Genomic DNA, 25,557 nt, shown 5'->3' on the forward strand with positions numbered 1-25,557 from the left:
TCTGGATTTTTAATTCATAATTAAATTTAAAAATGAATTAAAAATTCAGTTTAATTCATAATTAAAAACTATATGCTCCTGCGGGAAAAGTTTGACGTGGACCATTCAATGATTTGCCCTAAAGGAGGTTTCCCGACTTATCGCCACAACGAAGTAAGAGATATCACGGCAAACCTCCTCACTGAAACATGCAACAATGTTGCTACTGAACCTCACTTGCAGCCCTTGCACGGAGAAACTTTCCAGCATAAAACAGCCATTATTGATGACCATGCACGTCTAGACATTTCAGCTAGAGCAGTATGGCAGCATTCCCACCTTGCATTTCTTGATGTAAGGGTTGTCTACCCGAACGCGCATTCAAACATGCAATCTACTTCTGGCATCAGCCTACAAAACCCATGAAAATGAGAAAAACAGGAATGTGGTGAATGTGTGAGGGAGATAGAGAATGCAACTTTCACACCCCTAGTTTTTGCAGCAACTGGTGGAATGGGGGAAGAAGCGTCAATTTTTTTACAAGAGAATAGCTGAATTACTATCAATCAAAACAAAGAAGACCTGCACTGAGACCATAAGAATCATTGGGTGCCGTCTATCGTTTAGTCTGATCTGTTCAGCAAATTTTATGCATCCGAGGTAGCAGGTCGGCAAAGCACAGGCCCTTCCGTGCAGAAGAAATTGACATCATAAGCAGTGAGGTTCGCCTCACTGAGCAAACTGATTTATTGTAGAGTAGCAAGTTTCTGAGTTTTTTTAGAGTTTCTGCGATTGCATATCAGAAATATACTGTCAAAAACACTTAAAAATTATAAACTGTAATAGATATGCTCAAATATTAAAACCGGTTTTGATGTCAGCATAGTCATTTGCTTGCTGTCTATTTATTTCTTTTGTGTGAATGTAGTAGAGGGAGAGGAACTTGTAAAGGCAGAACAGTTATGTGCGAAGATGTTGAAGACCGTGGAATCTGCGAGGCAACGAGTTGTTGAGCTGTGTAGGCGATATTGACCATGCCAGTTGTAACCGTGTGTAACGGTGGACTCTGTAGCCAAACACCTTGAGAAAGCAAGAAGCGAAGAAACATTGGATGCACATCGCAAACCTGTGCAGTACGTACAACCAGCTAAACGCGTTGATCGACGGCTCCCTCCATCTCAGAGAAAGCCACCTCCGAAGGCAATTACAACACAAATATTAATAATTTGTATTTATCATAACAATTCACAACAATTCTTGTTCTTGATGCATTTGTTTTGCATGCTTTAAGGCATGACATGGTTATCGTTTTGCAGAAACAACTGGTGCCTATACAGCAAGTTACTTGTAATCCGTCTCAGAGAAGGGGTTTGTCTGAGGGGGCGATAGATATACCTGGTGTATCACATCAGATGATTGACATGATTAAGAGTGAGATAGTAGACAGGTACGCATACATATGTGCACACGTTTATTATTTTGTGTTGACTTTGAACTTCCTGCAGATCATCGGCAGTACGATGGGATGACATTGGTATGTGTTGATTAGTGACTGTGTCTTGCTCTGCTTGCTGTGTTTGTAGTTTATTATATGTGTGAATCATTATATGTCTATTTGTCTGTCAGTGGTATTTTACTATTGAAAAACAATGCATTTGTTGTAAATTTATGTATTGTCAGTTAGTCCACTACATGTTGTCTGAAATTTGAGAAACATCGAGGGCCAGGATGCTTGTTTATTGTTTAATTATTTAATTAGCTGTGTAATGTTTAGTGGCTCTTTGTATTAGCTGTACTGCAGTCATTCTGTAATGTATAGGCAGAGCTACAGAAGTTTTTTATTCTTGAAGGAAGGATAAATAGAAACTGTTGGTCTGTCTGTCTGTCTGTTTGTCAGTTTGTTTGTCTGTCTGTCTGTCTGTCCTATACATATATTTTCAACTTTGAAATCTACATTCAACACAACTAAGCAACTCTACTGTCCCAATCGAACATAATCTCTACCAAACTAAAACTCTACAGAAACCAACCCCATATAGGGCTGTACAGTAAAGCACATTAATAATTGTGTATGTTGTTCATTCTCTTGACTTTCCTTGTATGTTCCAGTCAGCGGGATGTCTGTCTGTTTGTCTGTCTGTCTGCCTGTCTGCCTGCCTGCCTGTCTGTCTGCCTGCCTGCCTGTCTGTCTGTCTGTCTGTCTGTCTGTCTGCCTGCCTGTCTGTCTCTGTCAATACATGTTTTCTGTTTAAATCAAGCATTTACACTATGAACAACTAACTGAGAAGCTACTGTCTGCCTGTCTGTGTATCTGTCTGTCTCTTTGTCTGTCTCATTGTCTGTCTGTCTGTAAATACATATGCTTGTCATAAATCAACTACAGCATTAAAGCAATAGCTAATCTACGTGTCCATTACATCTAGTACATGCATGAATACTGGCAAAAACTGCAATGCACACTAGATACGTACCAAATACACATACACATTATGACTAGACAGAAGCGACCCGTGGTCCCAGTCTCCAAATGTTTATGACTGTCTACTGAGAGCTGAAGTCTTCTTGCAGTTGTATTCAGGGAGGAGAGATGACAACTTCTTCGCAAGGGTCTTGCTGTTTTACATCTCTAAAACTGCAATGCAAATCTCTTCCTGCAATAATTCAGGAATTCTGGGGCATTTGGTTTGCCCTCTTCATTGATGGAACTACATGATAGATGTTGCAGATATTGAAACCTTTTGCTCTGTCTGTCCGTCCGTCTGTCTATCTGTCTGTCTGTCCGTCTGTCTATCTGTCTGTCTGTCCGTCTGTCAACGGTAGTATATTTTTATAAATCGACACTAAACATCCACATATCATAAACTAAAAGAATGTCGAGCGACCACGAAGGCCGCAAACAACACTGAACTATCTAGCTAACAACTGCTCAGAATTCGAGTCAAACTCTATATATCCACGACTGGAGAGTCTATTGGCTGTCTGTTTGTCTGTCTGTCAATACATATATTTTCCATTTAAATCAAGCATTTACACCATGAGCAACTAAAAGAGACTACCAAGAGAAGTCCACAGCAACACTAATACAACAGGATCATTACAGTCCTCTAAAGCTTTCAAAATTACACGTAGTACACTAGGTCTGACAATCTAATCTGGCTATGCTAATGAGTTTGTCCAAGAGGACTTTCACATTGCATCGTTGGAGTGTCACTGAAATGATTGATCACCACTTGGTCGTGAACTCGATCTCATTTCGTTTTCCTTCATCATCCTTTGCACTCTTTGCCAGCGTGTTCAAGTACTCTACAGTTTGTCTGTCTGTCTCATTGTGTGTCAAGAAATAGATTTGAAATATCAATGCTATTACAATCTAAACTACTGTCTCTTCAGTTTGAAATTATCTACAACCACCACGGCTTCTCTACGATGCTAACTTATCTGTGTACAATTGACTTCTATCTGTCTGTCTATTTGTCTGTTTGTCTGTCTCTGTCTTACCGTCAGTCAGTCAGTCAGTCAGTATAGTTTAACTTGTAGTTTGCTGTAACTGTGATTCAGCTGACCTGAACTGTCATGGATAATATTTTTTACTTTTTAGTGTTCTGTATGTAGAGGTTTGTGTGTAATAAATGATGTCAATCAGTCAGTCAGTTGCACTAATTGCCTCTGTAAATGAAGTCAGTCTTGCTTGCTTTAACCAATGACTGTCATGCTGGTGTAGCTACACCTGCTTTTGCAATTCTACTTGTAGCTGTTACTTTAGACATCAATGAACTAACTAGACATTTCAGTAGAAAGATAGCAGTTGTGAAGGACATTGTATGTTGCTTGTTTAATATACTGTATGTTTCCAGCTGGTCTTGAATTGGCAAAGCAATCATTACAAGAAATGGTCATTCTGCCCGCTCAGAGACCGGAGGTATGTGTCACCCTACTGGTCAAAACGTTTTGTTGGAGTCATCTTTCGTTTATAGCTATTTACCGGGCTTCGCTCTCCAGCTAAAGGTCTTCTCTTATTTGGCCCACCAGGAAATGGGAAAACAATGCTAGTAAGTTAACTTTGTTGAGTGAGACGAAGACTATCAGTTTTTGTGTCCATGTCATTTGGATCGTTCTGGTTTTGCCTCTCTTTTTGTCCAATTGCCCATCTGTCTGTCCTTTTTGTGTGTTCAGTTGTCTGTTTATTTGTCTGTTCGTGTGTCTGTCTGTCTGTCTGTCTTTCTTTCTGTCTTCACATATATTTTCAAACATGAACTAGGATACAATAGCAATAACTGCTAATTACTTGTGTCTATGAAGTGTTCCTACAGCAACTACATGCTACATAAAGGGACACAGATGTTCTATCTAAATGATTAAAGAACAACTTGTGTCAGTTTGAGTTCTAGAGAGGCTTGTGCATTTCTTCTGGAATCCACCAGTATTACACTTCTGTCTGTCTGTCTTGTCTGTCTGTCTATCTGTCTCTCTGTTTGTTTGTCTGCCTGTCTGTTTATCTGTCCTCCTGCCTGCAAGTTTATTCTTGCTATGATGGTTACGATTGTTTTCTGTTTGTCTCAGGCTAGAGCTGTTTGTGCAGAATCAAATGCAACGTTTTTTAACATCAGTGCTTCATCATTAATGTCCAAATTTGTTAGCAGCTCTGAATGTCATTTCATTGTATGCCTTACTGTATCAGCAACATCTGTTTAGGTTGGAGAAGGTGAAAAGATGGTCAAGACTTTGTTTGGTGTTGCACGAGCAATGCAGCCTGCCATAATATTTATGGGTCAGTTCTAGTATGTCAAGAGTTGTTGTCTTCAATGGTATCCTATTTCATTCTGTGCATGTAGATGAGGTGGACTCGTTGCTTTCTGAGAGAAAGGAGAACGAACATGATGCATTGAGAAGGATGAAGACTGAATTTTTGCTTTCATTTGACGGAGTATGGCAGCATCATTTGCACTGATAAATCATAACTAAAGTCTAAATATGGGAAGACAGACTGAAAGCCACACAGATAAATAAAGAGGGCATACATAGGTGTAATGACACACACACAGACACACACACACACACACACACACACACACACACACACACACACACACACACACACACACATGCACGCACGCACTTATGCAAACACACACGTGCACACACACATCATCATCACCATCACCATCATCATCATGATCATGATTTGTCTGTCTGATGTCTGTCTGTTTGTCCACCGGTCCATTTGTACACATCATTGTCCATCTTGAAATTCTCCTTGCTGTTGTAGATACATTCAAGTGCCGAGGATCGCATTGTTGTAATGGCTGCCACCAATCGGCCACAAGATCTAGACGATGCTGCACTAAGGTCTAGCATGTGGTATGGACTGACTTCCCGTCATTTCATCATTTGCTCTATAGGCGTTTTGTGAAGAGAGTTTATGTGTCATTACCAGGACACGAGGTGCTACAAATTACAAGTCATAAGATTGCAATTGTTGTCTACAGCAAAGCAAACATTTGTTGTTCATAGACTCGAGAATTGATGTTGTCAAAACTGCTAAAAGGCCAGAGTTCTAGTATGACTGCCAGAGAGATTTCTACTCTTGCACGGTAAATAGATTTATTTCATCATGCTTGATTACTGTTTGATTATATTTTGTGTAGCATAGTTGACGGTTACTCATGTAGCGACATAGCAGCTTTAGCGAGAGATGCAGCCATGGGTCCACTTAGAGGTCAGTTGGTGTAATAGTCTAGAGTGTTTGTACAGTGTGAATGTTGCTCGCTTGGTCATTTGGATCCATTACCTGCTAGAGTTGCCAACCCTGTGTTTAGCGGCTACCTGCTGGCCACTTACTTGCCTGTGCTTTCGCTGAGGCCAGACCAACTAACTTTTTTATGCTTGGATATTTGGACAATGACATGGACACTGGACCGACCGATCGAAATAAGATAAAAAATTGATGATCATGTGACGTTTTGAGCATGTGCAGTTTTTATTGCACTGCATACAAAATCAATGTGAGATAACAAATGGACACTAAAACAAGATGCTGATACCGAGCGGAATGCAGTAACAGTCGCTGGACCACATGCACTATGAACACTTGTGGAGTCATTGATATGCAGTAGTAGTAGTAGTAGGATGTATATGCTAGTTAGTCATTGTACAGCAGGTATTATATCATTGCATGTACACACATTGAATTCTATTTCTACTTTGGTAAAGCTCAAAACTAGACCGGCAAATCTGAGCATCAAGAAATTTAATTGGCGTGGCTTCGTGGAAACTAGCTATTAATTAATTAAGAGGTATTCACAATTGGTGTAATGAGTTGAGATTCAACTGTAGGTATCAAAATTCATGACCAGACCTTTTCTACCTTCTTGTCTCCAATTATTGTCCGTCTGTCTAGTTGTATTTATAGATGGCTGTTTATCACTGCGAGCCCACTAGAATGTTCGTTGCACCTTCCATGTTGGTCATGATCGTAAATTATGGTTATTGGGGTGTCCCTTTTGAACTGTGATTGGTAATTGTTCTTCGTGTGATCGGGTTTCATTTGTAAGTATTAACACCTCAGATGATAGGGACATGCTTGACAGATCAATTCTTGTCAGTCTTGAGTGAAATTGCTCCTGTAGGTAGTCACCTATGATTAGGACCATCCTGTTCTCTAGTTGCCACCTGGTTCCTGCTCAGGTGATGCATGTCTAATATGCTAGAGATCTGGATGTGACTGATGGTACTTAGAATACTGTAGTAGTAGCAGCCGAAGAACTGCAGTTGCTTCTTTCAGTGGAATGTCTGGTACCTCACAGACTGTTAGGCCGGCAGATGCACTTGGAAGTATTGACCAATAGTATGGCGGGAGAATAGTGTCAAATTACATAGTGGTATACACTTTTACATTAGGGTATGTACTTTTACATTAGGGTGTACACTTTTTACATTAGCGTATCTACACTTTTACATTAGGGTATAATATTAAAAGTATATCCTAATGTAATGAAGTGTATACCCTAATGTAAAAGTGTATACCACTATGTAATTTCGACACTAATCTCCCACCATACAGTAGATATGTACTGTAATTTACCTGTTCAATGTCTTACATTAGCCCAACCCGTCGATCCATACGTACTGCAGGTGCTGTTACGCACTATAAATGTCAACAGTTGTGTACTAGCCTACTACGTTCTTGGCTGGCCATTTATTAATTTTTCTTTGTAGATCTCTCACCAGCAGAGGTCAGAGACATGCCAGCTGATCAGGTAGGATTCATTACACCTCTGTGCAAGGCAGATCTAATGTATGTCTATGGGTTGCAATAGGTAAGAAAGTTGAACCTTCAAGATTTCAAGAATTCTCTGAAGAGAATCCGACCCAGCGTCAATCCACATAGCTTAAAAGCATATGAAGTCTGGAATCAGCAGTATGGCTGTGCAACATGAAATAACACAGAATATTTTGCTATACTTCTACGACTATAGATCATGTATTAGTACAATTACAAATTGTAACTTTGTCTCACTCCAGTGTAAATATCCGCGACGCTATGTCTGCTATTATCCAGTCGATACCATCTAACAACTTTTCACCACTAACAGCGCTACACCATTGAATATGCCAGTGATGAGACCTAATGCTGTCCAGATCGAGTTCCTGCCGCAGCTCTCCACCACTCAGCGCCCCCGGGAGATCCTGCTTGTTTGCAAAGACAAGTAACGTCGCTCCAGCTAGACGCTGACAAGCAAAAAATATATGATATGATTACTGTTATGAATTATCTGATTGATGGTGTGTCTTGTGTAATGGGCTCCATTTGAATGTGAATGCATTGCTTTTAATGCTCATAATTAGAGTGGTACCTCATATAAGTGGGTGGTGTTTACATATTTTTAAAAATTTAGTTGTCTAATGAGTCGTCGTACAAAACATTTTCGATTAGTGAACCTGTTGCAATGTATTCACTGGGAGTATACTCAGATTATGCTACAAAGTATAGTACATTAGACCTGACTTGTTACCAAACACATCGAATGAGTGCTTCTATTACAATTAATGACTTCATATGTTAGGTAACCGTCGCAACATTTCTGAGACAAGTGATTATGAACAGATATATCATATTTAAGAAAATGAGCTGACAGTTATGTGAACATTGTTTTAAAGAAATGATGTCATTGATTTTAGGAAGAATGTATGTCATTGTAGTCTGTAGTATTTCTTGGATTTCAGCGTATGTGTGTATGGTGGAAAAGATTCACACATTCAAATTTCAAAATTTAAATTTTGACTGCAGACTCATTTCTTCCTATTCTCAAAATTTGTGGTAACATCCATCACTTTCACAAGGGAAATTGATGATAACGTAAATTTACCGCTATGTGCATTACCTCTTCTTGAAGTAGTTGGTGAAGCTCTGTTTTGCAGTCATCTAATCGCCACTTGTCAGCACTGTCTACAACCCAAATAAGGCCATCAGTCGATTCAAAGTAATTTCTCCAATATGATCGCAAAGACTTCTGACCACCAATATCCCACACATTCAGTTTAAACCTGACATGAACAGCAATAGTAAATCAAGACGTTATACAAACTGAAGTAATACTGAAGACTTCTCAGTTACTACAGCAACGTTCATGCTGCTTGTCCTATTGTTAATTAAGTTATACTCCAACACAATTCCTTGTTTTCGATACCATTGAGGATGCAAGCAGGTGCTTCATTACTTATTACTTATTATTCATTACCGGAAACACTTAACTGAATTAGGTACATGCCGTTGATCTGAGCATACAGGAATCATACAGAAAGTAACCTCATATGCAGTTGAAGAAGACCCCGTGCACAATTAAGTTCTGCACACACTGTAAGTTAATTTGATATCTGTGACAACATCTTTTCCAAAAGTTACAATGTAACACAAGGAATGCACAACTGTATGTACAATACACACATTTATAAGAGTTGTAGACATGGAGATACTGTGCCACGATAGAAGTGATTTCGTCACAAAATGCCAAAAACAGCAATAATAAAGCTATTCGTAAAAATTAATAGTTCTTTACTTCTTGATAGGTGAAAGCATGTTTCACACCGAGGCTATTTGCACAGATAAAATAAATAACTGCTCAACACCATAATACCCACATATACCGTCAAAACTGGCAGACCAATACAGTTTCTCAACCATATGTCTCTACAAGCGTGATCTCCCCAAGCATAGTCTCTAATCAACACTTTAATTCCACTCCAAGACTGATGCCATTTTAAATGACACGATTTTGACACATATGTTTTAAAATGGACACATAATCAACTAGTGAACTAAAGCAATCAAAGTCAAAAAGAAGATATATTATAGACAGAAAACGAAAACATGGAATCATATTGGAGTGGCCTAAGTGAATTTAATTAAGGTGCATGTAAAGAGTATCTAACCTCCAAAGCCTTCAATACTTAATTACTAGATTTCTTCACTTAAAATGCATACAAAACACAAGTGACAAACTGGCTAAATCTCAAAATTCGTAGTTTGTATACATGTCATGTGCAAAGCGTGGATATGGACAAACGTGGATGTCTAGTTTTCCGGGAATTTGAGTGCTACAGCATACACACTTGGAATTCTGTTGCATGAGATTGAGTGAAATCCAACCACAATCTCTAACCATTTGCAACCAAAATCCCAATCATGAAATATGCTTTTGAGGCTAGGTTACATCGTCATTCACAAATAAATCCAAGAAATTCGCCTCATCGGATTTTGAGATTTTTCCTGTTCGACAAACATTTACCCTCTGTGTTCCAACGTTTGTATATTAAAACCCAAGGTGGGCTCAATCTTGTTAATATCTTCTCCGATGAATCTCTTCAAAATCGTTGTTTTCCCTGCATTGTCCAATCCTCTAGTAAAAACGAACAGATTCATAAATGGAGACGTTCCGTATCTTACATTGATTACAGCATCAACAGACGAATTTCTTTCTCCTTCTGCTTCATTTTCTTCAATATCGTCAATAACCCCATTTCCGCGACTGCACCAATCGCCTCAAATTTTGCGAGTCTAACGCGCGTTACTTTGATGTCACGTGCAGTCGTGGATCACGTGAATGGTAGAATGAATGTGGAAGGGGACGGGCAAATTCGGTTATTTGACGTATCGGAGCCCCAGGCACCAGATGGTTATACCATATACAAAGTGACATTGAGAGTAAGTCGACACGTGAACCGTTTTCGAGTTTGTGTCTCGAAACTGCGCATGGTCTCACCGTAGGTGTTTACAAAGTCGTCGGGTGTGTCGACAGAGGGCACAGAAGTAAGCTAAACAGTGGCATATGGTTTGCGTCTGTCGTCTGTCATATTGTGCTAGTAGCTCTTCTACGACAGTCAGGCATGTATACGGGACACTTGTAAGGATTTGCTGAGTAGTTGAATGGGTAGTCAGTCTGTCAGTCATGATGGACGGGTTTAGTTGATATTGTCTGGCTTGTTTGGGCAGGCTCTTCATCTTTTGTCTGCTTGATAATGAAGCAGTTAGTGTCAAATGCAATATTCTTGAAAATGATTGGCTAGATAACTGAGAGTTGCTTGACTCTCTTGCTGTGTTGATTTGTGAGAGAGCCAGAGCGTCCAGGCTAACAAAAGTCAACTTTATGTTCGTAATTCCACATGTGGTTATTTTCCTAACAGACTATGATCTTGTTTTGTGTGTTTTACAAAAACAGTAAATACTAAGGTATAGTCTCAGTGCTTAGAAGCTCGGCTAAGTGTGTGTGTGTGTGTGTGTGTGTGTGTGTGTGTGTGTGTGTGTGTGTGTGTGTGTGTGTGTGTGTGTGTGTATGGTGTGAGGACTGACATTTGAAGGTGGTAGTATGTTATTGGAGTCATCTTATGTTGTTATGTTTTTCTTTAATTAAGGCGGTTGTGTGGCGTCGATTTAGTCAGTTTCTAAAGTTACGAAAAGAACTGGTTCAAATCTACCACAAGACCAAGGGTGATGTGCTGGACTTTCCACTATTTGTGAAAACCAATTACTTTGGTTTGTCAGCTGTTTAAATGTATCTCCTGTTTTCTGATGCAGTTTTGTCATCTATGTAGATCGATTTAAAGAACAAGTAATTGAAGAACGTCGTGTTGCTTGCCTACAGCTGCTACAGTTTGTTGGGAGCCAGCCAGTCTTATACACAAGCAAACCATTTACCAAGTTCTTTAAGGTATGGTACTTTTAATCTGTTCATTTGTAGTTTGTACTGAACTGATCTAACAAGAGTTTAGGGTAATCAATCAGTGTATGTTGTTTTGGTGTGGCTATGCCGGAAAATACGTATTTATTAAAATCGATTCATATGTGCACATCTCTTGTTTCTTTTTGCTACTGCTGTCTACTGTACATAATCTACTATATAGCACTCTGAACCACAGTAGAGTAGCTGTTGACTTCAAGAAGACATTTGACAGACACTGAATAGTTCATAATATCGACTCTGTCAAAGTTACAGCTTGTCGTTATAAAGCTGCAAGTCAAAACATTGCTATGTGCTAGGGTATAGTAGCATCTTGTCAGTTTTTGATTGAAATCAGGAGCAGTTGCTTGAGCAGAAGTGTTTACGAACAATAGTAGTTTAGTTAATTAATCAAAAGGTATGTAAAGTTAGCAGCAAAGTCCTTTGTAATGAGCATTGTCTGTATGTGGATTGGGTGTGGTAACTTTACACTCTACAATTGAAAAGTTGTAGGTGACATCATATGAACATTTTATTGACAGCCAAACAGTTTTTCAGGCAGATGCTTATTAAAAGCAATTGTTTTTTGAAACTGTCGACACTCTGTAATGTCACATTGTTTTACGTGTTTCTTCCTAATCTGAGAGCTGCTGGATAGAAAGTTTGTTCTATTGTTGTGGTTTAGATCAAGTTACTATATTATAGTTACTTGTACTGTAGTTGTGACCAGAGGAGATAGAAAGCTAGCGCAGTGCTACCTGGGCAGTCTTACTATTCAGCCAATAAGCACCTTCTAAGCCCCATATTTCAACCACGTGCCTACTTCAGTTTGCCTTGAGCCGCTGTGAGTGCAACATCTGGATACATAGTGTTTGTGACTCTTTTTATTATAAACTTTCTTGCTTTCTCGTGGTGAAAGCAAAGCTTACGCGTGTTTGCCTGGCGCAAATCAGCCGAAGTGGGGAGGTAGAGGTGGCATTCGACGGATTTGTTCGACCATGCCTACTTGATGGATTAGCGTTGCCACATTTCGTAACTCCTACGATTTCGCTCGATATCGGGTCAAGCAGAATATGTGAAAGTTGTCCTATTTTGTACCAGGTGACTGCTTTGCAGGTAGGAAGTGTGAACATCAGTCACTGTCAGAATCCTAATAGGGTTAGAGTATTGTGTACTCAGAGTAAGGTTTATTACCAGTTGGAGACGTCTGACTCCAGTTACTGTTACATTTTGACTGCCTTGCTAGCTAAAAGCCAAATTTGCATGCTAGCTTTCTACATCGCACAGAGTAGTGGCTGTTACTCACTGAAAACGGCGGGATAACTTAGGATAACTTACAACACAACGTTCTATAACGACTTGTCTTGTCTCACACAGACAATGAAGAACAAACATTCTAGAACCATGGAAAGACGGGACATTGTAAACTACTGTCAGCGTAACCATGTGAAGTTCGCATGTACATGTAAACATAAATTCACAAAAGCAGCTTTTATCAGTCATTATTTAGAGTACATGCAGACATACAGCAGCACAGAAACAAAGCAAACAGCCTCTAGGGAAGACCAAATTTGCTGATGGGCATGCCTTTAACACTCAGTAGCTTTCTACCTCCTCTGAGTTGTGACATACATGTATATGCATCAGTGTTTGCAGTGACCAATAAATTATTTGTAAGGCAACATTTTGCATGTTTCTTGTTGTAATTTGTAATTATAGTGTGTGTATTAGGGTGGTTCTGTAGTTGCTAGTGGCAGCCAGTCTTCACTCGCATCACTGGGCTCACTTCAATCTAGGACTTCTGGGGAGGAGAACGGGCTTTCACGGTCAGACTCTGTGCCTTGTGAAGATTTGCTTGATCTGTCTGTGGGTGCTCTTGCTGCTATGGAGAGAGAACCTTCTCAGCTGCCTGATATACAATCTTCGTGGCCATCAGTGTTTGATAGCCCAGTTGAAAGTAAAAAAGATTTTCTTGCAACAGGAGATCCTGTCAACTCAAGCAAGCACAACCTTTACAACAGTGACTCTGATTATTCTCCATTTGTGAATCGACGGTCGCCAGATGGTCAAGAACAGTTTGCTGGTGTGGTAGTTGATGATCTGGTTGATATTCGGCTGCCTTTGTCTGACAGAGATAGTGAAATGGAAGAAAAACAAAATATTGCAATGATTGGCATGGAATCTGCCGACGGAAAGGAGAGACAGTCGGTGATTCAACCTGGTGGTATTTCTGCAATTGACTTAGACAATTTACCAAAGTTGACTGTAAGTGAGTTAGGTGATGTTCGTTGGGCAACTCAACAGAATTCTCTTGATCCATCGTCTGGATTCTCAAGCCCACCAGGAGGTGTGTGGCTTCACCAACAACCATCTGATGTTAGCTCTCTCAGTTCAAATGATGGTAATAATCAGGCTCAGTCTGAATCGACTATTGATGTTGGCGAACTACGTAAAGTTCTTTCGGCCGAGTTTGAAGAACCACAGTTGTCTGAAGACATGAGTCCATTACACAGTCAATTAACATCTGAGCAAGTTTTGGAGCCAGTCAGTCATACGAGCACTGCAACGTCTGACTCAGAGGCTGATGGGCCTTGTGAGTTAAGTATTTCCAAGACATTAGCTTCCAATCTCGATATTGTTGGATTTGAGGCAGAAGATGATTGGTGGAAGCAAGCTCTTAGTGTGTGTGACCAGGAGCTTGCAGATGGGCTAGAAAGTACAGAAGGACATGAAACATATAAAGCTGATATCAATGATAAAATAGAAAGAGATAGTTTGTCTAGACACAACCAGTCAGATGTGAACGAAGCAATTATGAGGGAGTTGGCAGCAACGTCAAGTGATCTGCAGCCAGAAGGACCAACAGGTAATAAAACATTTTAATTAAGGTAGAAGCAAGTCTTACCAACTGCAATAAACAATGACGTTAGTTGAGAAAGACAAAATATAAATTGGCAATTGAATTAATAGTTAAGTATACCATCAATGCTATTCAATTGATTGACTAGTATAACACCAGATATATATGTTAGTTTTAATTAGCAATATATTTACTGTTATTTTATTATCTATGTTGCAGAGCCTGTAAATATCTCTTCTTGTCCAACTTCTGTTGTGTCTCAAGACTACGTGCTTGAGGCAAGCAAGATTCTTAGTCAAGCGATTACTTGTGAAGCACAGAGCGACTACCAGAATGCATTTGATTTGTACAAAACTGGTGTAGAAATGCTACTGACTGGTGTACAAAGTAGGCATGATTACTAGACAGTGTTGTCCTTTTGTGTTACGTATGTCTGGTATAGGTGAATCAAACAAGACTAAAAGGCAGATGGTGAGGAAGAAGACCGGCCAGTATCTTCTAAGAGCTGAACTGATATTTAAACAATATATTGGCAAAGATGGAAGAGAGTCACTGTGGGAGGTAAGCAGCTTTACTATTGCACAAAGTTCAATATGTATAAATTATGCTGTGATGTAAACTTGTATATTATTGCTCATCGTAAATGCAGATTTAAAGGGGAACTTGCATGCAAAAACAAGTTGCGTTTGAAAAGTAGGCTTGCCTTCGAGAAGTTCAACAGTACTGTAGTCGCTAGGAGAAATCACGTTTTGAATGATCCTAGACAAAGAAGGTGTGTGAGGCATGACGTCACTGGAGGGAGACCCTGATTGCTTTGTATTGGAAAAATCTCGACTGATTGGCCTAAAACTCAACAGAGTGGCCTAAAACAGTTCACGACTGGGTGGCCTAAAACAGGCTGAGACAAAGTGGCCTAAAACAGGCTGAGACAAAGTGGCTTAAAACAGACCGCGATAGAGTGGCCTAAAGCAGGCTGCGACAGAGAGTGTGTTCACAATGGGTCTAATCATGATTAGTTTGGTGTTAATGCACTAACGCCACTTGTTCACACTGGTCCTAGTCATGGTTAGTGTAATGCCATTCTAATGCCGTAGAGAGCAGTATTACAACCACAGTAGTGGTGTTAGTGGTTGCACATGACTTTGACATGTGAGGTAGTAGCATACAAGAAGAGCATGCCGCCGATGTTTTTGGTGTGGTGTTGTATGTTTAAACGTACAAACACAGCAACAACATGGCGACGTATACGGAAGCTCATGCAGATGTATACTACGCATGTGCCTGCTAGCTATACATGTGACAACTTCTTGCTGTCTCTGAAGGAGCTGCCAGAGAAAGCAAACTAAATATTTCCCTCTTCAAAATCTAATTCATCAAGAAAATTCACGCAAATTCTTGCCAGATAAAAACTGTCGAGGCTAATTACACTCACGTGCCCACGTGACTTACTAACCTTAGTTAGCAGGTGACTTACTAACCATAGTTAGCGGGCTTGTGCTAATGTTGGCTTAATCATAATTAGCCTAATCATAGTTAGTCCAGATGTTGGTGTGAACATCCTCAGTGTGGCCTAAATCAGACGGCAACAGAGTGGCCTAAAACAGACTGGTGACAGACTGGCTAAAACAGACCACGACAGAGTGGCCTAAAACAGACCAGGGACTAAAACAGACCAGCGACAGAGTCGCCTAAAACAGGCTGCAACAGAGTGGCCTAAAACAGACCACAACAGAGTGACCTAGAACAGACCACAACAGAGTGGCCTAAAACAGACTACGAGAGAGTGGCATAAAACAGGCCGCAACAGAGTGGTCTAAAACAGACCACGACAGAGTGGTCTAAAACTGGCTGCGACAGAGTTGCCTAAAACAGGCTGCAACAGAGTGGGCTAAACAGGCAACAACAGAGTGGCCTAAAACAGACCACAACAGAGTGACCTAACATAGTCTGCAACAGAGTGGCCTAAAACAGGCCATGACAGAGTGGCCTAAAACAGACCAGCGACAGAGTTGTCTAAAACAGACGAGTGACAGAGTGGTCTAAAACAAACCGTGACATAGTGGTCTAAAACACACCACAACAGATTGGTCTAAAACAGAGTGGCTTAAAACAGACCAGCGACAGAGTGGCTTAAAACAGACCAGCGACAGAGTAGTCTAAAACAGATCACGACAGAGTGGCCTAAAACAAACCAGCAACAGAGTGGCGTAAAACAGACCAGCGACAGAGTAGTGTAAACAGACCGCGACAGAGTGGCTCATAACAGACTGTGATCGAGTGGCCTAAAACAGACCAGCGACAGAGTGGTCTAAACAGACAAGTGACCGAGTGGTCTAGAAGTGACCACGACAGAGTGGCCTAAAGCAGGCCTCGACAGAGTGGTCTAAAACAGACCGTGACAGAGTGGCCTAAAACAGTCCACGACAGAATGGTCTAGAAAAGACTGACAGAGTGGCCTAAAACAGACCAGTGACAGCGTGGCCTGAAACAGACCAGCGACAGAGTAGTCTAAACAGACTGCGACAGAGTGGCTCATAATAGTATATGAGCCAAGTCTCAGAAGCCGTCGTTTTGTTCCGACCCCCTTGTGGGGTTTTTTGGCACCGGAACATTCTACAAAACCAGTAGAAAGGATTTCTTAATGTTTGCACTTTGGAAAACGTGCGACAAAGTGACGGTAGAATTTATTAAAATAGTACATGCGTGGCGCATGGGAAAGTCGAGGCTATACTAGAGCTCTGCCTGACGAGTGTTCCTCAAGGCATAGAATCTCTACTTAATTGACTCTTGCAATTCTACAACTAGCGCCAACAAAGGAAGCATGCCATTTATGCAGGAAATAGTTAGAAAGGCAACAACTTTTTGTATTATCCGGGACTGCCGATTGCTACAGCCTTGGAGTTACTTCACATCAATAGGTATCGCTGAATCAAAGTCAGAATTTTTGCGAGTACAACACTATCTCTATATTTTTAGTATTGTAATTTAATCTGTTTAGATTTATTATTGCATCAGTTTGTTTCTAGAAATAACTTGATCTACTAGACTAAAATAATTGAATTAATTCGCGCGTGCATGTAATCATACACTTGATCACTTATTCGCTACCACTACAGTCATCGTTATCGCTATCATCAGTCTGATTTTGGAGTTTCTTCCAATAGTACTGGACTAGGAAGGGCTATTTGCTTGCTTGAATTCTTGTAATCTCTGCAACCACATGCATCGGTACAGCACACGAAAACACAAACATTGCTGTGTGGTACAGCCGGCATTGCACTTGCAGCTTACAAGCTCCAACAGTGCTTTCGGGGCAGGAAGCTGTGTATTCCAGCAGACATGTATGCGAGAACCGTTTTCATTAGTTTCAACAATCCATCTGTGACCGTGCGGACTAAGCAGATTCTGCATAGAGCACAAAGCATCCATACAAAACTTTGATAGTTAACCTGTAGTACATGCTGCTGAAGAGCATCTTGAGCGGGTGACATCTGCTGCACTTTCGAGCACTTCATGCAAAATAACTCGTACCGAACCTCGTTGACACTGGTACAAGTTGACAAACCGTAAAGATGACATACAAACTTCTCACATTCAGTAAACAACTCTTCAGTTGGAGCCAAGCTAGCTGCATCCTAATCTGGTCATCGCAAGGTGTAAACAGTCGTTTTAAGAAGCTAAGCACAAGCGAGCTGCCTTTAACATCTGAAGCATTTACAGTATTGAATTTTGTTGTGACATGTCATTTACATTTGTCTAGTGCCGTTACTTCTGTTCAGTAACCAAACGAATTCAGTGTGCAAGTATCTAAGTAAAGTAGTTGAATTAAGTAATGGCAAGCATTTTCTTAGCCACACATGTGGATGTAGATTGCATCTACTGTAAGTACTTTTGTGAGCACTCACTGTATTATAGCGCCAGTTGGTATCGATGACAATGTGTTTCACAATGTTCTTTTAATTTTAATATAACTTTGTATTGTAATTTGTTTATTTGAAATGTAATTAGTAGCTACAGTAGTTTAATTAAGTTAATGAATGATTACTATGCTAGTGTAGACTTGTTGGTGACTGTAGTGGAATAGTATTATATACAGTATTTGTTTTGTTAAATCTTGTACGTACTGGGGATTTGTTGTAATGTTAGTTTTTGATATTGCTGTGCAGCCATCTCAACCAAATCAAGTTGATCAACAGCCAGAGGCAGTACTTCCTCATTTGACATTAACTGATTTCAAAGTTTTGGGTCTCATAGACAATGTGAGACTATTGCTGCAATTTTATAGACACACGCTTCTCTGACACTTGAATCCTTTTTGTAGGTTCAGTTGGTTCAAGATAAACAAACTGGTGAAGTATACATACTAAAGGTAGCTTCTAGTCTGTTGTGTTAAGGTTGACTCGTCACTCTCATGTTTACTTAGTCATTGAGGAAGACACATAATCCTCAAGTGTACAGACGACGACAAAAAGGAAAACGAGGAACCAAGAATAGAGGAACTGTGGATGTATGAGTCTCATAAGTTGTACCTAGTTATAACACTATTTTAGGATGTGTCATTGACAGTTGCAGTGTCCTCACATGGTTCGATTAATTCACCACTTTGATACACCAAGTTGTATCTTTCTTGTCTTGGAGTATATTGCTGGTGGAAAGATAATTGATTTTATTAGCTCGAGGTGGGATGAGATAAAGAGGAGTGAGGCAGCTCAGCGTTTTCAAGGCATTGGGCTGGCAACACATCAAGATAGGTTGACCTATGAAGAAGCTGCTTTAGGGAAAGATAGAGGACGTGTTGATTGTAGAAATGCAGAGGGCAGTAAGCATAGATTAGAGCAGAATGTGTTAGATAAGAGATCAGAGGAGATGGCTGGTTTGGAGCAGTTGCCTACTGGCAGTCAAGCACAACGTAGTTGTGGTGTAAATGAGGTTATATCTGAGCAACAGATTGCAGTATGGGCAGCACAGCTAGTCAAATGCCTTAGCTGTCTGCATCAGTCAGGAGTTGTTTGCTGGTATGTGGTTAGTATTGCTTTTGCTCTAGTGTTGTACTAATAACGTGCTTGTTTGGTGCAGTGATCTAAGACCGGACAATCTGCTGCTTTCACCGGAAGGTACATAACTATTACTACATCTATGCATTTGTCTGTTTCTAGGTGACTTGGCTTACCTTGTATTTGTTCATTGTGGGTGCTAAGCATACAAACAATGCATTTATACTTGTGGCATGTTGAGTTTAGTCTGCTTGCTACGGGTTTGCAAAGCTAATATTGAATGATGGGCTTAATTAATGAGCATCAAAGGTGTGGTTAATTTGATTGTTAATTTAACTCCACAAACAAAGTATTTTACAGAAACAGCTGTGTAGACAAAATGTACTAACTGTAACAAGAATTTACTGAAATGCAACAACACGTACCACTCCTGGAAACAATTATTTTGCTGTATGAATAAGTACACTGCTTATTAGATGAGGTAAAGTGTAGGCTGTACATACGTGGGACCAGGTTTGGTGTTTACAGAGTAGACACATTGGATCATGGTAACAACGATTAGTACCTTGGAGCTGCAATGACTACTTCGCTTCTGTCATTTTAATGTTGAGTTGAATGCGACTGCAGATAAGTAAGTATGATGTATTCTGTTTATCTAATCGTCCAATTCTTGTAGGGAATCTTGTTCTAACGTATTTTGGATATTGGGATCAAATTGACAGGCATTACCATCCTGAGGCAGCAGCCGACTTCTATATAGCTCCAGGTATGCATGGGACAGCTGATTCCTGGGGTTTTTGTTATTTGTGGCGACTGGGATGCCTTACTGTGTTAGAACTGAATGGTATGCTAAGGGTGAGTCCAGCGGCTGATTGGTGGTCATTTGGAGTTATATTATTTGAGCTGTTGACTGGCAAGGTAAAGTATTGGTTGTAGTGGAAGTGATACTACAATCTACGATTTAACGTGTAGCTGGTGATTTGCTCATGTGGTGTTCTAATAATTAACCATTGGTGTACTGTTTACTGCAATTAAGTGTAGTGTGAAAAGCTTACAGAAGCAAATTACTGGCTAGATTTTGAACTTTCAATGATTTAGCTAAAGTCTGTTCACACTGACTTCTCCCTCAGTAAATCCTGAATAACTTTTGACAGCAAGATCCTAGAGACACGCTAAACACTTCATTTAGAGCTCATGGTAATGCCGTTCTTTGGGTGTGCATTGCAGATAAACTTCCCCAACCTTGTTATGCAAGTTGTTTACGTACATAGCTACCCTTACCAATAGAATGCCTTCAATTGAAAGACAAACCCACCCCTTATGCTAATTAATAATTGCTCATTGGATAAACGTTGGGAACATCTGCCCATGCAAGAGCACACAAGCTTTGGGGGGAAGGGGGAGAGTCAGAGTGGGCGCACTTTAGTGACTAATGCATATACAGTAGGAGTATAAGCAGTGGAACTACTAGTAGAAAGCAACTACGGGATGTACTCATGTGCGTGTAATGTTGTGTTTATGAATATTTCTCTCTCACTCACACTCACACACACACTCGCAAATGCGTGTGCGCGCGCACACACACACACACACACACACACACACCAGTATGCACCCTTCCATGTATACATGCTTTCACTAAATGGCAACATCACCACCTCTACCATTATCTCCTAAAACTATTGACTTTCATCAGCAGTTTGTAATTGCATTGGTTGGTTTTAGCGGTTTAAACACTGCAACCCAGGAGGTCCCCACTCTTACATTCCTCTGAACTTTCCAGTGAAGGTGTCAAATGCAGCAAGATCCTTGATTAGAGAGGTGACTTTTCAGTGAAAATTATTGATTTTTGTTTGTGACTTTCATTTTTTGCAGCTGTTGCATGTAAATGCTCTTGAGAGACTAGGTAATTTTTGTGTTACTAGTTTCCCATGGTTATGATTGTCTGTTTCCTGTGTGTGTCTGTGTAGGCTCTGGCATTGCTGGCATAGAGGAGATCATTACTCATCCATTTTTCGGTCATATAGACTGGGATATTGTGTAGACGGTTGGTGACCGCTTTTCCTCTTTACAGTGAGATGTAGAGGTACATTTACGAGTATACATGTACATGTACATCGCATGGAGTTGGGCTAAGTTATATTTGGAAGACTTTGCAATATATAATTATTACAACGCACGGGAGCATAACAGAACATGCTTTTCATTAACCTTTTTGAAGTATCACAGGTATTCTCACAGAGCCCACAGGCAAAGAGGTTCTACTCCACTCTAACCTCTAGCCTGTGGGCATTAAGAGGGTCTGTGAAAGAGGTTAGGTTGTAGTATTTGTATGTGTGTTGTCTGTCTGTGAACATGGTATCTCTTGAACATAGTAACATATCAATACAAAATTTTCAGAATATAAAGATGCCAAAATTTTGGACAATTTTAAAATGTACACCCCTCTTACATACCCCTGAAGAAGGAAGTAGTTATTGTCAGTAGAAAGGAATCCCATGCCTATCGAAGCTTGGACATCAGGCTGTCTTACAGACTGATCAATTTGACAAATTTGGTGTCACTTAGAGACTAGCGTGCGCAACATAATAGAAATTGCAGAAAATAATAGCGCACAACTTGTTTAGGCACTATGCGCCTAAAAGTTGATCAATAGTGCCAAATAGGGCCCGGGCACTAAATACTTGTGACTCAATCAATACTCAAGTAGTACACATGCGCACATTATTCTGTGTGTCACTGCACTGGTGTATGTGTCTACATGTACACTCAGTAAGTCTAGAGGATACCAGGTATAAATTATGATACTCTGGTTTGCTACACAACTCTTTTTCACCAATCTACTTACGCGCGACAAACGTTTTCACCAATATAAGTTTCCAATATCTAATCTACACTTGGTGGCAAACTGTTGTACAGTAACTGTTTCAATTGTAAACTACACCTTGAACAGTGGAGTCGAGCAAACCACAGCTGCATTTGTGTACACGCATTGATTGCTAGACGTTTAGTAAATTTTTCCACAGTCTTTACACTGTGCTTTCTTGTCTTTCACGTTGCCCCGTATGTAGTCTCCCATCCAGTATTGTGTTGTTGATTCTGCTGTTGCTGTACAACGAAACTTGGGGTTCACCGTACCGTAGTAGCCCCAGTTGTCTTCAGAATTCACTGCGCCTGTGTTGGGTTTAAATGCACATTTTGTGTTGCTGCTGTCAGTATGCATATGAACGCCATTACTATTCCAAAATGGAACTGTCGTCTGTAATCCCAGGTGACCACGCAAATTGATGTATTCTACCTTTTTGCAAGTCGCAGACAAGGTCTGCTTTGTTGGATCTACTTCTGTAATTCTTGCTCTCACGTAGTCTTGGTAGTCAATTCCCACGGATGGAAAGTTGCACGTGGCTCTCCAGTAGGTGGAGCGATCTCTAATACGGGACATTCTGCTGTGAGAGAGACGGTACATGTTCCAGTTGGGTGAATTCTCATTGATAGGCCAATTGACAGTCAGACTTTTCGATCGAAAGAAAGAGTTGTGTTTGAGAGCAAACGACTCGATGAGTGTGTAGGCAAATCCAATCTCGGTGTTCATATCACAGAAGACAACGTAACTTTCTTGTCCATCATCGACGACGTAATATCCACAGTGAGACTCCCCGTGTTCCATGTGGTCGGCACACGACCTGGCTGTGTAGTTTCTAGCAACAGTGGGCATGGGATTTGAGCCACAACTGTTGCATTCCTACGTTACAACAATTAAAAGACATCATTAGATATTTACGTCAGAAAGTAGTCTCTGTTTTCATGTGTGTGTAGAGGTGAAAAATCCTATCCAACACGTCGCGTCGGAAACGGCCTCCTTTGACGCGAGACGACGGACGTGACGCGAGGTGTATTGTGAACCAGGCGTATGCCGTTTGTTGATTGATTAATTATTTCATGTTAATTAGACACTCGTAAACAGGAAGGTGGTACTGCATGGATTTGTTACTGCCCTAGGCGTAGAACGTTTGAAAGCGTACGTGCTACGTGAATGCGCGTTGGAGCATAGTTGTTCTCGTCCGCACGCTATTAAAAACCACGCCCTACTTTTAACTCTATATTCGAGCGGTTGAAATTTGAATGGTGTTGACGAGAATGAAAAAAATCTGGTAAGAGTACATCTCGATTCTTACTGGTTTGAAAGTGTTTGTCATTTGTCTATTTTTAGTCTGTCATGATACCTTTTTCTTTGTTGAAGTTTGAGTAGACGACACGTCCCTTCGCAGACGGTTCTTGCTCGCCTGTGACTGTACATCTGTAGCTCGCACGCTACCAGATTTCTGCAGAAGCAAATAACAATTTTTAGTTCACAACAAAGTACACGCAGATTTTATTCTTGCTAGATGATTGTGAGAGCATTCTTTATCGTACTCAGTACACGTGCACGTACCATACCTCAGAGACGGTAGACTCAACGGCTGCGGCTGCAAAGTAAACAAGCAGCGAGAAGGCAGTAAACACCGAAAGATTTCTCATCACTCCTGGAGCTTTGGTGTATACAGAGTGCTGCAAGCTGACGGTGAATGGTTTATATAGTGTCTACATCTGCGACAACGAAGTTACTACCCGGTTTTCCGTATTCTCTGGTTTTGTTGGCGTCATGGCGTTAGTTATGTAATTGTCGTGTCTAGCTAGAGACAACACACGGTAACTGTAACGCGATACCTGTCCATGAGGTCAGACTTCGCAAACGCTATACATGAATCTGTTTAGATAGTGCGTGTTTTCGTCGCCTTTCGGCGTTCGCGGATCGAGTTGTACATCATCATATCGGCGCGTGTTTGACTTGAACGTCTACAGACAAACTGAGTGACGTGATGGCGTAGCAAAGAGGACCGTCCATCTGGGTAGGTCTGGTACGAGATAGAACAGCAACAGCTGCCTGAATCTACGGATGGGACAACGTCTTTCACTACAGAATTCCACAAGTCCATTAGATCCGTGAACGTCGCTTCGTGCGGATGGGTCTCTGCAGTTGTCACTGCAGAGCTGCATGCGAAGTAATGCCGGACGACGTCGTGTGCTGGCCGAGTAGCTCAGGTATGTACTATTGGGTTCTTAGTGAGAGACACCGAGTGGCCTTCTACCCTTGTGTAGCAACTCTATTGACCTCACAAAGCCCCGAGGCTAAACCATACTCTTAACTATAAACGCGGTTATGGTCCCTCCCATAGAAGTGGCCAACACAATCTAGTAACCTCTATTACAAGGTATAGCTCAGACTCGTCGTTGTGATATGTTTGTAGAGTCTAGCTAGAAGTTAAGAGTACTGTTGCTAGGTGCATGGTACTATGTCAATAGAATCTAAGTATACGTATACCATACACCACCGTGCTCGATCATCACCAATGGTTTCTCATCACCAATATCTTCTCGCACCTGAGATTTACTAGATATTAATTGTTTTAGATTTTCTTCTCGTCTATATAGCGGGAATAGCAAAAGAGTCTAGGCTCGTCCTAGAGCGGAAGCCGTCGAAGAACCGCTCCATCTCTTCTCTAGAGTCAGCTGCAACAGCACGCGTTTGAAAGAAAACGACTCCCTTCAGCGTTGAGTAAAGACTATATTAGGGGTCAAGATTGGGGAAAAGGTTTGGTAACTAGGAAGCAAGGAGGAGCAGATTATGAAGTCCTAGTTGATAAACAGTTTGGCATATCGCCATGCTGACCAGCTGAAGAAGAGGATGTGGAAGGTAAAGATGCAAGTAGTTTGGTTGAATCAACGTCTTGAACCTGAAGCCCATCTGAATCAGCATTTTCAGAGAATGCTCCAGTAGAGTCAGTCTTCACTGGAAAAACAGTATCACCATCAGAGTCAGTCTCAGGTTTTACCACATCTGGAAACTCGACCTCCTCTACTGAAGCTCCTAGCATCGTTCGTGAAGAAATTAGCACTACCACAGGATACACCAGCTCCACTAAGAAGAAATGCGCCAAGAGAACGTATACGTAGACCTCCACAATGTTTGGATGTGTAAGAATTAGCGGAAGGGAGTATAGTGTCAGGGACCAACATAATAACGTCAGCGGACATAATGTATATGGAAAAAGGAAAAGTGCAGACAAGATGCCATTCCTTTCCGTCTTTTACACATTCCGTCATTCTGCGTTTTACACATTTTTCATTCTGCATTTTACACACACCCCGAATTGTGTTGTCATGTGAGCGACGCAGTCATGTGTCCGCGAGTGTGTACTTCTATCTGTACTCTAGACAGCACTTGGGGCGTCGACAACAGTGAAAGCATGCAGCAAGAATCGAACGTCTTCACACTGGAACGTCCATTGTTTCCATGGCCACCGACATGGCGTCGACGACAGCCTAGACGTAACTATATTTATAACTGCCAACCTAGCTCAATCAAAATGCGTGAGTTGCAAGAAAAATACGAGAGAATGCGGGAGTTTAATCTTTTGACACGCCTACAATAGAATTAATATCGATAAATTTTATATCGTAATAAATGTTA

At 40.8% G+C, this 25,557-nt stretch overlaps 4 protein-coding genes across 7 annotated transcripts in view; 2 read left to right on the top strand and 2 right to left on the bottom strand.

Moving 5' to 3' along the window:
- LOC134179357 (spastin-like) overlaps positions 1-7,433 on the top strand; it is a 9,901-nt gene extending 2,468 nt beyond the window's left edge. The window contains exons 2-16 of the mRNA XM_062646226.1: positions 908-997; positions 1,052-1,179; positions 1,296-1,426; positions 1,485-1,513; positions 3,834-3,898; positions 3,954-4,028; positions 4,540-4,611; positions 4,672-4,747; positions 4,812-4,903; positions 5,246-5,325; positions 5,379-5,421; positions 5,491-5,570; positions 5,625-5,695; positions 7,195-7,235; positions 7,296-7,433. Of these exons, the coding sequence (XP_062502210.1) occupies positions 908-997; positions 1,052-1,179; positions 1,296-1,426; positions 1,485-1,513; positions 3,834-3,898; positions 3,954-4,028; positions 4,540-4,611; positions 4,672-4,747; positions 4,812-4,903; positions 5,246-5,325; positions 5,379-5,421; positions 5,491-5,570; positions 5,625-5,695; positions 7,195-7,235; positions 7,296-7,415 (1,193 nt within the window). The 3' untranslated portion in view covers positions 7,416-7,433. The remainder of the gene's footprint in view (positions 1-907; positions 998-1,051; positions 1,180-1,295; positions 1,427-1,484; positions 1,514-3,833; positions 3,899-3,953; positions 4,029-4,539; positions 4,612-4,671; positions 4,748-4,811; positions 4,904-5,245; positions 5,326-5,378; positions 5,422-5,490; positions 5,571-5,624; positions 5,696-7,194; positions 7,236-7,295) is intronic.
- Positions 7,421-10,018, bottom strand: LOC134179358 (ADP-ribosylation factor-like protein 2). Of its 2 annotated transcripts, XM_062646228.1 has the most exons (5): positions 9,932-10,018; positions 9,765-9,875; positions 8,495-8,523; positions 8,361-8,425; positions 7,421-7,707 (listed from the first exon to the last, which is right to left on the bottom strand). In XM_062646228.1, the coding sequence occupies exons 1-5, from the start codon at positions 9,994-9,996 to the stop codon at positions 7,492-7,494; spliced, it is 486 nt and encodes a 161-aa protein (XP_062502212.1). In that variant the 5' UTR covers positions 9,997-10,018; the 3' UTR covers positions 7,421-7,491. The 2 variants fall into 2 exon arrangements, with proteins under 2 accessions (XP_062502212.1, XP_062502211.1); XM_062646227.1 differs by having other exon boundaries at positions 8,361-8,523.
- Positions 10,019-10,084: 66 nt separating this feature from the next.
- On the top strand, positions 10,085-21,225 carry LOC134179356 (ribosomal protein S6 kinase delta-1-like). Of its 2 annotated transcripts, XM_062646225.1 has the most exons (18): positions 10,085-10,180; positions 10,244-10,285; positions 10,888-11,008; positions 11,068-11,183; positions 12,924-14,058; positions 14,272-14,439; positions 14,495-14,613; positions 18,219-18,311; positions 18,374-18,421; positions 18,476-18,559; positions 18,619-18,803; positions 18,858-19,067; positions 19,129-19,166; positions 19,723-19,812; positions 19,882-19,964; positions 20,772-20,867; positions 20,922-20,952; positions 21,017-21,225. In XM_062646225.1, the coding sequence occupies exons 1-18, from the start codon at positions 10,088-10,090 to the stop codon at positions 21,088-21,090; spliced, it is 2,826 nt and encodes a 941-aa protein (XP_062502209.1). In that variant the 5' UTR covers positions 10,085-10,087; the 3' UTR covers positions 21,091-21,225. The 2 variants fall into 2 exon arrangements, with proteins under 2 accessions (XP_062502209.1, XP_062502208.1); XM_062646224.1 differs by having other exon boundaries at positions 18,619-19,067.
- A 647-nt stretch (positions 21,226-21,872) lies between these two features.
- LOC134180440 (uncharacterized) lies at positions 21,873-22,745 on the bottom strand. 2 transcript variants are annotated; one of them, XM_062647586.1, is made up of 2 exons: positions 22,284-22,745; positions 21,873-22,220 (listed from the first exon to the last, which is right to left on the bottom strand). In XM_062647586.1, the coding sequence occupies exons 1-2, from the start codon at positions 22,711-22,713 to the stop codon at positions 22,054-22,056; spliced, it is 597 nt and encodes a 198-aa protein (XP_062503570.1). In that variant the 5' UTR covers positions 22,714-22,745; the 3' UTR covers positions 21,873-22,053. The 2 variants fall into 2 exon arrangements, with proteins under 2 accessions (XP_062503570.1, XP_062503569.1); XM_062647585.1 differs by having other exon boundaries at positions 21,873-22,745.
- Between the last annotated feature and the right edge of the window lie 2,812 nt (positions 22,746-25,557).

This window comes from Corticium candelabrum, chromosome 5, assembly GCF_963422355.1.
Source record: "Corticium candelabrum chromosome 5, ooCorCand1.1, whole genome shotgun sequence".
Taxonomy (NCBI): Eukaryota; Metazoa; Porifera; class Homoscleromorpha; order Homosclerophorida; family Plakinidae; genus Corticium; species Corticium candelabrum.